This window comes from Gymnoscopelus braueri, assembly GCF_963280865.1.
Source record: "Gymnoscopelus braueri genome assembly, chromosome: 19".
In the NCBI taxonomy this organism is placed as follows: Eukaryota; Metazoa; Chordata; class Actinopteri; order Myctophiformes; family Myctophidae; genus Gymnoscopelus; species Gymnoscopelus braueri.
Genome location: NC_137621.1, coordinates 12,209,468 through 12,221,967, shown reverse-complemented (window position 1 = coordinate 12,221,967; position 12,500 = coordinate 12,209,468). Strand labels below are relative to the sequence as shown.

General features: G+C 44.7%; 1 protein-coding gene across 1 annotated transcript in view; it reads right to left on the bottom strand.

Annotated features, from left to right (window-relative positions):
- Positions 1-12,500, bottom strand: part of ralgapa2 (Ral GTPase activating protein catalytic subunit alpha 2) — a 224,708-nt gene that overhangs the window by 4,854 nt on the left and 207,354 nt on the right. The window contains 1 exon segment of the mRNA XM_080414999.1: positions 11,664-11,788. Coding sequence (XP_080271125.1) covers positions 11,664-11,788 — 125 coding nt within the window.

The following is a 12,500-nucleotide window of genomic DNA, read 5'->3' as shown; positions in this document are numbered from 1 at the left end:
CACCCATAGGGCTCAGCCCATTCCTGCACTAAAGGATAAAACAAGACAAAAAGCCCACAGCCTCTATAAACGAGTCTCTCTCTCTCACTCCTCTGCATCTACAAAGAAGCTCCATCTGCCTCCTGTGCAGTGTAGACATGTGATGGAGGGAGGGGGGGGTCTACCTTTCAAAGATAAAGACCTCTCTAGTCTACAGGGCCAGTAGTGTGATGCATGCAGGCCTCCCCTGCCACACACACACACACACACTATACTTGCGAGGACATCAACATTTGCAATGGCAATTTTTTAAAAGCCATTATTACAACTTTTTGTCCCTTTCTAATTGTAAACCTAAAGCCTGAGTGACTGCATATTGAGTTGTGCACCAGTGTCTCACTCAATGATTGCAAATCAGCAATTGTTGGTGTGCAACATCGGTGCGCGTCTAAGTATAATTTAACTCTATCCACAACCCCTAAACCTAACCTCCTTAACCCACTAAAACCGTGATAGTGATATTTTATTTAGATATTAGCGTTGGCTATTCAAAAATAGCAGATCTACGAGCTTACAGCGCGTCACTTGCACGGCGCGTTGCGCTACTTGTGCATCTTCTATTTTTTTAAATCTTTTTGAAAGATCTTGTAATTGTGAGAACTACTGATTTGGAAGGCATTTGTAGAATAGGCCTCAGGTTTTAATGCGTTAAATGTCTAACCTGATCTGCATCCTACTTGTAAGCCAAATATGGGGACATTTGGGTCTCACACGTATAGTATGTTCCCACATGTATGGTGTAACACACACACACACACACACACACACACACACACACACACACACACACACACACACACACACACACACACACACACACACAGAGGACTCCTCTCATCCACTAAGTGTACTGTACTGTGGTTTGCAGCATGTTCTACAGTTCTAGTCTGGTCTCTGCTGACAGGAAGTTGGTGGGTTTGACAGATAAAATAATAAATTAATAAATGGTGAGCATCGTGAGACTAATGCATCATCATTATCCTCCTCATCACCGACCTGTTGTTTCCTGCTCTGCACACAGCCCACAATGCATTGTGGCCAGGCTCATTCCAGAGGGAGAGTGAGAGACACATAGAAAGAGAGAGAGAGAGAGAGACAGAGCGAGAGACACACACACACACACACACACACACACTCATAGAAGTAATGAGAGAAAGAGAGACAGAGACAGAGATAGAGACACACACTAGGGTTTAACACCGGGAATCCCGGGATGCGGGAATCCCGGGAATTCCGAGGTTATTTACCGTCCCGGGAACTGACTTCGGTTCCCGGGATCCCGTTTTTTTTTTTTTTCTTGTTAGAAATGAATACTAATTAGTAGAAAGGCCTATCTACAGCGCGGAGGAATTACTATTATAATTAGCCAAGTCGCGTTGCCGACCAGGGCAGGGTCCCATCGTCCCGTTGTGAGAACCAATATGGGACGCACTGAATGTAACAGTAATGAACAAAATAAAAGACAAGTGGCCGTGATGCCCCCCTGCCTGCCCTGCGCACGCTGATTTCACCGTTTCCTCTGCTGTCAAACGGTAGACACCAGTTGACTAGTTGAGATTCAACATCAAGTGAAACGCTGCATAAACAGTGGGTAGGTTTGATTTCGAGCCTATATTCCAGCTTAAAATGCACGCAAGCCAAGCAATGCTTTTGATAGAGAGAGAGGAGAGACTGGAGAGAGAGAGAGAGAGAGAGCAAGAGAGAGAGCGCGTGCGAGAGAGAGAGAGAGAGAGAGAGAGAATTAGACCGATGTGGTCGGTGGTCCGATTTTTTTATCATCATTAATGTAGCCTACCCTATACCCACACTTGCATTTTAGAACGTTCAAACTACCATTTTACTAGAACTACCCAGTAGAACAAGTGAACTGCACAACAGCTGTCTGTCTCATTGATTGTCAGTGGCAGCGCATGCATGTGCACATCAAAATCACACTACAAAACCCGACATTTGATCAACAACAAAATATAGATTAATACATTTGACAACATACAGCCAACATCCCAAAATGGAGTCTCAATATCCAGCAAGTAGCCTAATATAAATTAATAACTGCAAACAAATTACAAGTTTAGGCTATCAAATCAATATCCTACAAAAGAGATAAGCTGTGACCTCACCGGCGCTCTGATGGACAATAAATAAATAATCCTTTTGCAAATTCTCTTGTCAATAATGATACAAATGGAACGTTTATTTCAGCAGCTAGAGTTTGACATTGTTTGAGTGCGTTTTGGGTACACAGCGCAGCTCCTCGTTTAAGTTAATTGTCTTCACCCGCTGCTGCGCAACATGGCAGATCTCCGCCAGGGCACTATATTATATTTTATATTATATTTATATGATTTAAAAAATCAACTTAAGTCATTATTAGTGCAAGTTCATAGGTGGACACAATAGGGACATTTGGGCACCTCAATATAAAATTGGCTATTTAAGTATCTACATATAAATGCATTTTAGTGGGTACTTTTTTTTTTTTTTACCCTTTAACGGGAATTCCCGGGAAGCCCGGGAAAAGGTCTGAAAATTCCCGGGAATTAAAATTAGCTATTTCCCGGAAAATGTTAAACCCTAACACACACACAGAGAGAGAGAAAGGACAGAGAGAGAGAGACAGACACACACACAGAGAGAGAGACAGACAGAGATAGACACAGAGAGAGAGAGACAGACAGAGATAGACACAGAGAGAGAGAGACAGACAGAGATAGACACAGAGAGAGAGAGACAGACAGAGATAGACACAGAGAGAGAGAGACAGACAGAGATAGACACAGAGACAGACAGACAGACAGACAGACAGACAGACAGACAGACAGACAGACAGACAGACAGACAGACAGACAGACAGACAGACAGACAGACAGACAGACAGACAGACAGACAGACAGACAGACAGACAGACAGACAGACAGACAGACAGACAGACAGACAGACAGACAGACAGACAGACAGACAGACAGACAGACAGACAGACAGACAGACAGACAGACAGACAGACAGACAGACAGACAGACAGACAGACAGACAGACAGACAGACAGACAGACAGACAGACAGACAGACAGACAGACAGACAGACAGACAGACAGACAGACAGACAGACAGACAGACAGACAGACAGACAGACAGACAGACAGACAGACAGACAGACAGACAGACACACACACACACACACACACACACACACACACACACACACACACACACACACACACACACACACACACACACACACACACACACACACACACACACACACACACACACACACACACACACACACACACACACACACACACACACACACACACACAGAGAGAGAGACAGACAGAGAGCATGGTAAACAAAGGGGAGTCTCTTTAAATGGCCCCCTGCTCCCCCCATTGGTGCCCTGCAGCACAGTTCAAACAAGGCTTTTAAACGACAAAGGCGTCTTCCAGGCAGTGCGGCAGGTGTTGAGTCTCAGAGTTGTGCCCCGGGCAAACAGCCACGCTCCTCTCTCCTCTCCTCTCCTCTCTGACAGGAGGAAACGATGGGAGAGGAGGAGGAGGTGGGGGAGGGGGAGGGGGAGGAGGAGATAAAGGCGAACCACATGCAGAAGCGAGGAGCGCGCAGGGGGGGGGGGGGGGGGTGTAGCTGTATTGTTCATGCTGCTACGTAGTCGGGTGTTAATTGTCCACCGCCGTGCATCACTCTCAATTAACCAGCAAGAGCCTCCATTCCCTTTGTCACAGCTCTGGATAAATAAAGCTTTGGTTAGTATCCAACCAACAGAAAGGGGGGATGGGGGTGGGTGGGGGGAGGGTGGGGGGCATGTGTGGAAGAAACCAGCCAAGGTGAGTGAAGGAGTGAGAAAGGTAATAGGTATAACAGTAAAAAAGGAGAGACCGCCGGCAAAACGGCAAGCTTTCCGATCGGAACCGACTGATCGAGGGGCTTACCTTCATCAAATACCCTTATTGGACCTTTAAGATATTTTTTTTAATCTAAAAAGGAAAAAAACAGAGTAGAGCATTGTGTAAGAGAAGGGTCACACACACACACACACACACACACACACACACACACACACACACACACACAGCAGCGGCTCCCCAACACGACACATATATATAATATATATATATAATTTTTTCCAGACAGCTTGTGTGGCAAAGTAGTTAGTGGTGGTCACTGGAAGGGATGCAAAACATACATGGTTAAAAATACAGTCACACACACATATGATTAGGTAGGTAAATGAGACACTTCTGCAATGTCCCTGCTGACTCGGTGGCACCCGATCAATCTGTCTGCTATACAGGACAGTTTCAGGTGGCACCGGGTTAGACAGTGAGGAGATGGTTGAGGATGTTTTAACAGAAAGGGGTTTGAGACAGCAGTGATGAATGGGCTCAAAAGTAATGCTCGTGTTCAGACTACCTGTAACGAAGCCACAAAACAGCCACTCCCATGACGTGGTCTTTGTTATAAGCCTCACTCGGGAGAGGGCAATATACATATGTGGATATATAGGCTAACTATCTCCGACAGCAAATGCACAATTCGTACAGTATGGTTTTGTAAGTTATATTTCCCTCAGTTGCAATGCAGCAGGTCTGTGTACACTATTTCTATTCCATTTTAATTGTACATACATTATTTTGTTTTGATTGTATTGTTCCACTTTTGCTTTGGCAATGTAAACGTATGTTTTCTCATGCCAATAAAGCCCTTTTAATTGAATTGATATTGAATTGCAATGGTGAAAAACAGCAACATATGACTTCATCTCATAATTGGAGAGCTTAAAAAAATGTATAAACGTATATCCATCTTAACTTTAACGCCACGTAACAACCAGTCAGTCTGTAGCTTCATGTCACCGGTAGGCTAAACAACACAGCATAAGACTTCAAGCTTTTGGGGGATAGGTCTCTAGCGGGTGTGGGGAGCCCTTCAGTGTTTTAACGTTGCTTCTGCAGAGACCGTCACCTTCCTGAAGAGCTCTGACCACCAGGAATTGGTTTCACATAATACGTTTTGACAATAAATAGTTTAAAATTATCCCCCCCCCCCCCCCCCCACCCCCACAGAGGTGGCAGAAGGTTCACAGATGTACCTGGATAGCATACGTTTAGTTTATGAACAATGACCAATAAAAAAAAAGTGAGGTTGCAGAGCATGTAGTGAGGTTGCAGAGGGTGTAGTGAGGGTGCAGAGCTTACAGTGAGGGTGCAGAGCTTACAGTGAGGTTGCAGAGCTTAGAGTGAGGTTGCAGAGCTTAGAGTGAGGATGCAGAGCTTACAGTGAGGTTGCAGAGGGTGTAGTGATGTTGCAGAGGGTGTAGTGAGGGTGCAGAGCTTACAGTGAGGTTGCAGAGCTTAGAGTGAGGTTGCAGAGCTTACAGTGAGGTTGCTTAGCATGGAGTGAGGTTGCTCAGCATGGAGTGAGGTTGCTCAGCATGGAGTGAGGTTGCAGAGCTTAGAGTGAGGTTGCAGAGCTTAGAGTGAGGTTGCTTAGCATGGAGTGAGGTTGCTCAGCATGGAGTGAGGTTGCACAGCATGGAGTGAGGTTGCTCAGCATGGCGTGAGGTTGCAGAGCTTAGAGTGAGGTTGCTTTCAGGGTCATAGTGGATGAAGCTGTGATAGGACACCGGGCAGCCAGGTCAGGGTTCAAAGGTCATTATTGGGACGAGCTGACAAGCTGGGTGAAACACTTTGACAACACAGACAACAGCAGGTGCGCTTCAGTGCTTTAAATCAAGCGCACCCCAGTGCAGCTATTTGATGACGTGTACATCAGTGTTAATTTCGTCGACTAAAACTATGACGGAAAATGTTCGTCGACTACCTACCGTCGAAAACCAATTAAAAAGAAAATAAACACTAAGCTATGATGACTAAAACTACGACTAAATATACTGTCAATTTCGTAGACAAATTGAATATTCCAAAGTCTATGACTAAAACTAAACCTGCTGTCAAAATGAACACTGGTGTACATTGACAGGGAGCTGGTGGATGGATGGATGGATGGATGGATGGTGGCGGGGGGGGGGGGGGGGCGTCATGCCTAAAGCGTGTGGAAGGAAGCAGGCAGAGAGAGTCTTACAGTCCAGCTTGGCCCAGGGGAATCCCTGGAAGTCACACTGCATCCCAGGCCAACGCCTGCAGGCTGTGGCATGGAGCATGGATGATATGTTAGTGACTGCAATGAGGGGCAAGAAGCAGCGACTCAACAAGACATACAAGATGGAAGGTCGGGTGGATAAACTGGCATAGGCGCTCACGACAGACACACACAACTTTTCACGATTTTGAATAAAAAATAGCAGATCTACAAGCTCATAGCGCGGCACTCGGTGCCGCGCTATGAGCTTGTATATCTGCTATTTTTTAATAGCCAAAGTGTATAATAATGGGCTAAAGTGACACAGATGCGTTCCCGGATTGAATGGGCTTAACACAACATCATCAGCATCAAATAATCATCAGATTAGGATTGATTAGGATCAATCCATTCACACACACACACACACACACACACACACACACACACACACACACACACACACACACACACACACACACACACACACACACACACACACACACACACACACACACACACACACACACACACACACACACACACACACACACACACACACACACACACACACACACACACACACACACACACACAGGGGTGAGAATGAGGGGCAGTGTTTTAAAGCCAGACGGACACCACAGCCACGTTGTTGGCAAACGATGGAAAAAAGCTAGTGTTATGAAACACAGGAGTGACTGATGACATTCGTTCATATCTACTGCGTTTACAGTGTATAATATACTCTAATTGTGAAATACACAGTCAAAGACTTCAATTGGGTCACCACCAGCTACATCTGTTGAACAAGAACATGTCAAAATTATATTATGTTATACCTGCAGAACCAAGGACAAATATGGACGAGACTGCGTGAAAAACAACAAAGAAATTTCTTTTTTTAGCAGTGGTAACAGTGCGTGCGTGCGTGTTTGTGTTTATGCCTGTGTGTGTGTGTGCTTGTGTGAATGCATGTGTGTGTGCGTGCATGCCTGTGTGTGTGCGTGGTGTGTGTGTGCGCGTGTGTTTGTGTGAATGCCTGTATGTGTGTGTTAAAACCTATCCCTGGTGTAGAAGATTGCCAGGTGAAGGTGATATATGTGAAATTGCTGAACTGCATTACTGAAATGTTCAGGCCCAAATGTAGCTGACAGACAGAAAATGTTCAGAATGAAACACAGACATTACACACACACACACACAGTACACACACAGTACACACATTAATTTGTTAATCTATTTAAGCGGGCATATTCCGGTGGATGTACAAATTGCCATTCAGAGTGAGTTTCCGCAGGGGTTGAAGAGGTGCGACATTACTTCATTACATTACTGTCTCTCTCTCACACACCCCCCACCCGCCCTCCCCCCTCCCGCGAAACAAATCCCTCATTTAGTGGCAAAGAAAAATGACTCTATTCTCAAGCCGGTCTAACCTCTCTCACCCCTCTCTCTGCCCGGCTACAAAAGACGCCTCGACGCCTCTGAGAAAAAAAGCCTCACATCGTCAGCTAACAGACTTGAACGACGGGGCGGTCGGGTAATTACCAGCTCTTTCTTCACACTCTCTCTTCCTATACCTCACTCTCTCTCAGCCCTCCACCCCTCTCCTATGGATGGATTCTCTCCTTGCCCCCTTCCTCCCCCGCCTGCCCTCATCTCCTTTATGTTCTCCCCTACACGCGTGCATCCGTTTCAGATAGATCGGTGGTTTTTCAACACTTTTCATATCAAGGTCCATTATTTATTCGGCGTTTGAGCCACGGATCCACCGTTTGATGACATTTAGCCTCTCAGACCCCAAAACGTGGAATATTTTGTTATCGTTGGATACGATTTTGCCCACAATTCCATGCTGTATTGATGTATTGTACCGTTAGGAGAGACAACAGGCAAACGTTGATCAAAATAACAATTCTTATACATCCTCTAATTGTGTAGACTTCTTGTAAATTAAGTAATGCAGATGTTTAACAATAATTTAACTCTTGAGAGTGTAAAATGAAACCAAACGGACCCTTATGGGTCCGTTTGGTTTCATTTTACACTCTCAAGAGTTAAAGATCTATAAGGGTCCATTTGGTTACCATCTCTCCATCATTTAGCTGGGGACCACCTGGAACCCCCTCAAGAACCACTGGTGAGAACCACTGCTGTGGATGATGAGAACTGTGTGTGTGTGGACAATCTGTTGAGAGCTTTTTTAAAGAGGGAGCAGCACCGCGATTTTTGGTACTTTTCTGTTTCACATCCGTCTACTCTATGAGTCGACATTACTCCAGAGTCCGCTAGATTGGGCAAAATTGGTATCCTGACCTGAAAATGTAGTTTCTGTTTACTAAACAGGCGGAGAGACGGAGAGACCCCTATTACTGTACAAACACTTTGAATGTAAGGGCTTTTACTTTTTTTTAAATATCTAAACACTCTAAATAATTTGGAGATAAACTTGTCAGTCAGTTCTTTGTATATTTAGGTTATTTCTCATAATCTGCCCTGTGCGACTTCAAAGCCTATAAAAGCCAAACAGAAATGTAATTTATATTCATATGTTAATATTGCGTTCAACGACAAAAACACGATTAAATCGCTAATCGCAACTATTTGTGTGACAATTAATCGTCATGTAAAATGTGGCTCTGCAGGACACCTTCCTGTCGGCGAGGCAACAGCCTCCACATCACACCTGCCTTCTGAGAAGGCATGTGAGGCTCAGCAAACACACATTAACAGCAACGCACACACAATGTGCAGGTGGGTACACAGTACACACGGCGTCATCATTCACACTTAATTATCACATGCCCTCATGCACTGTCAAAAAGTATATAAACATTTCAAAGCACGCTTTACAAAATAGGTAAAATTAGGTAACAACAAAATGTGAACCATTGGTTCACATTTTTGCCATTTTTTAAAACCCTAATCCTGACGCCGAAATTAGCTGATTTACGAGCTTACGCGTTGCAGGGCTAAGAGCTGTGAGCTTGTTGTAGATTAGCAATTTTTGGCGCACGATACCGGCGCGCAACTAAGTACAGTAGAACTCTAACCCCTAACCCATAACCCATTAAGACCTGAAGCCGATTCTGCAAAATGTCTGCAAAACGGTTTTCTGAAAAATGTACGTTTCTATATCAGTGGTTCTCAAACTTTTTCATGTCAAGGACCCCCAAAACCATAGGAATTTGGCAGCGGACCCCCCATCTCAAAATATTTTGTTCCAGAGACCCCCAGAAGCAAAGATTTTAGTTAAAATAAATAAAATAATATATATTCAAATATTTGCACACATTTTCAAGATTTTTCAAAAAATATCAGATCTACAAGCTTGTAGCGCAGCACTCGGTGCCACGCTATGAGCTTGTATATCTGCTATTTTTGAATAGTCAAAGTGTAGAATAATACTTTTTAGCTCAAATCAAAAAGTGACACCGATGCGTTCCAGGTCTTAATGGGTTAAACTGAACCTCTAATTGTCTAATCCTATTTCTAACTAACCATATCCTGAATCGTTTTATAACCTTAAGCCTAACTGTAAAAACATATTTGTTTTCACCATAAAACAACCAATTCTCTGAGCAAAACGGTTCTCGCAACGTCTTATTTCTCAAATTCTACTATACATGTGGTTACATTTGGCCCTCACAGGTATCATAATACAGGTACACACACAAACACACACACACATATTGCACACACACACGCACACGCACTTTGAAAGACGTGAACGTTGACAAGATATCTAAGGCTTCCTATCTGTCACAATAGAATGTGTTTTCAGTTCAAACGGAGTGGAAAAGTGCAATCCTGTATTGATCTGCAGCTCAACGGCTGCAGATCGATCCGAGCTTGTAGGAGCAAGAGATAAGACGTGTTGTCCTCTCTCCCTTCTGGTTAAAGTGACACGCTGGGAAGCTACATGCTGCTGTTAGTTAGCGGACGCTGGATCTCTGAAGAGTGGGGGGGACGAGTATCATGAACACACACACACACACACACACACACAGTGACCTTCATTTAACAAGGCTGCTTATATTCATAGGAGAGTAATTGCATGGAAAAGATGCAGGTTTGCTTGAAACAAGGGGCGAAGGGGTTTGAAGCTCGGCTTGTCGTTTGATATTCATCAGTGAGCATGTGCTCAGGACGAGAGAGAGAGAGACAGACAGAGTGAGAGAGAGAGAGAGAAATAAGTGGTGGAGGAGAAGAGAAAATAGCAGATGAATGCGACGCATGTGATGTTATAGATTTATGACATTTTAGTTTTATGACGTACTACTCCCCTTCAGGGGTAGTTCTGGTTATAATGGAAACGTAAACCAAAAAAACCCATCTCAGAACTTAAAAGGAGAATTCCGCCCGATGTTTTTCTTACCTTTTATATGATGTTATGATATCATAGGACGAAGTGGTACAGTAGGAAAAAAATCATAACTCCATCCCGAGTCCCGACCGTGGCTAAAAACCAGAGCCTATGGGTCTTTTTTTGTTGTTGTGAGATCTAACGTTCTTATGGACAGAAAACACTCCACAGTGTTTATGTTGGACGCGCCTCTCCGGAAGTCTCGCAAGATTTCACCTTTGTGACGTCATCCACGTCACTTTGTCAACACTACGGCGGCCCATTTGGGACAAAAACATTGTGGAGGGTTTTCTGTCCATACGTTTTCTCACCAAAAAGTAAAAAGCTATTAACACCTTGGGTGCCAAAACCGTAAATCTACGGTTTTGCAAAAAGTTACGATAAGTACCAAAACCGTAAATCTACGTGAAATCAATCTTTTATTTTTTTTTCACAAGGGGGGGGGGGGGGGGGGGGCTAGCGCAGCTCTGGAATCACCCACGGTGACTCTGAGAAGGAAGGGACAGATGGATCACCGTGCCAAAAAACTGTCTCCAATCTGCTCCCATTCTATCTCCTTGCAGAAAAGATACAGTGGGGAAAACCACTCATTTTCGATCCGAGATCACTCCGCCCTGGTAACTCGCGTGAGAGATGTTATTGTTCCAGGCGTTAGCCAGGACCATCGACCATCGTGCACGCATATATTGTTTACAATCGGGTGCTCGTCGTGGAGTCTGCAGCTGTAAACAGCGTAGCACTCTCTGGCACTCAACGTCACTTTTTTAATACAACTCTGGCACCCAATGTGTTAAAATAGCCTTTTAGCTCAAGTCCCATAGGCTCGGGTTTTTAGCCGCGGTCGACTCGGGATGGAGTTATACATTTTTTCTACTAGCCGCGGTCGACTCGGGATGGAGTTATACATTTTTTCTACTGTAACACTCGTCCTAGGATATAATAATATCATATAATAGGTAAGAAAAACGTTGGACGGAATTCAACTTTAACTGGTTCTGGAAAAGTTTCAAGTTATGGAAGGTTCGGAGGTACCCTTCCTAGTAGAAAAGAGCCATACAAGAGGAGGATGATGATGATGAGACAGAGAGGTGGACATCATCATAATGAATGGTGCTGCTGATGCTGACACAAAGAGACGGGCGGAGAGCAGGAGAACATCTCACCTGTCCCACTCATGGGGTAGAAGCTGGGCGACGGGGAGAACACCTGGGACGCAAAGTCCTCAAACGTCATCACCTCCCGGTGGTTCTGAACGATGGCCTCCAGGTAGAGCGCCCGCTCCTCGTAGCTGATTGGTCACGGTTAAGGAAGATAAATGGAATCAATTGGGCGGGCGGGCAGGCAGACAGACAGACAGAGTGAGAGAGACACACACACACACACACACACACACACACACACACACACACACACACACACACACACACACACACACACGATGAGAGACAGATAACATCACATGACCAAAGAAATAATAATCCTAATGAGCAGAGATGGACGGTGTTAACACAACATGATTAGCATCAAATAATCATCAGATTAGGATCAAAACCATTCACGCACACACACGCACACACACACACACACACACACCGAGGCTCTGATCAATTTAGCCACTTTGCAGATTTAGATGACCAAAACATACATTAACTGATACATTCAGATCTATTATTATATGTTAAGCTACGCAGTCACACACAGTAATTAAAATCAGCCCCAGTCCCGTGGGACTTTAACTGGTAACTGGTAGAGAGTATTTTTCTACATTGTGGTATCGCTACTCTTACTAAAGTAAACCAGCCGAGTACTTCTCCCACCACTGGTGGTGAGAGGTTTCTGCTCACACCAACACATGTGCGTGACCAGTTCACGGTGGACCAGTTCACAGTGGACCAGTTCACAGTGGACCAGTTCACAGTGGACCAGTTCACAGTGGACCAGTTCACAGCAGTGGCGTACCCACTGTAGAGAGGCAGGGCAGGCGGTCGCCTGCCCAACTA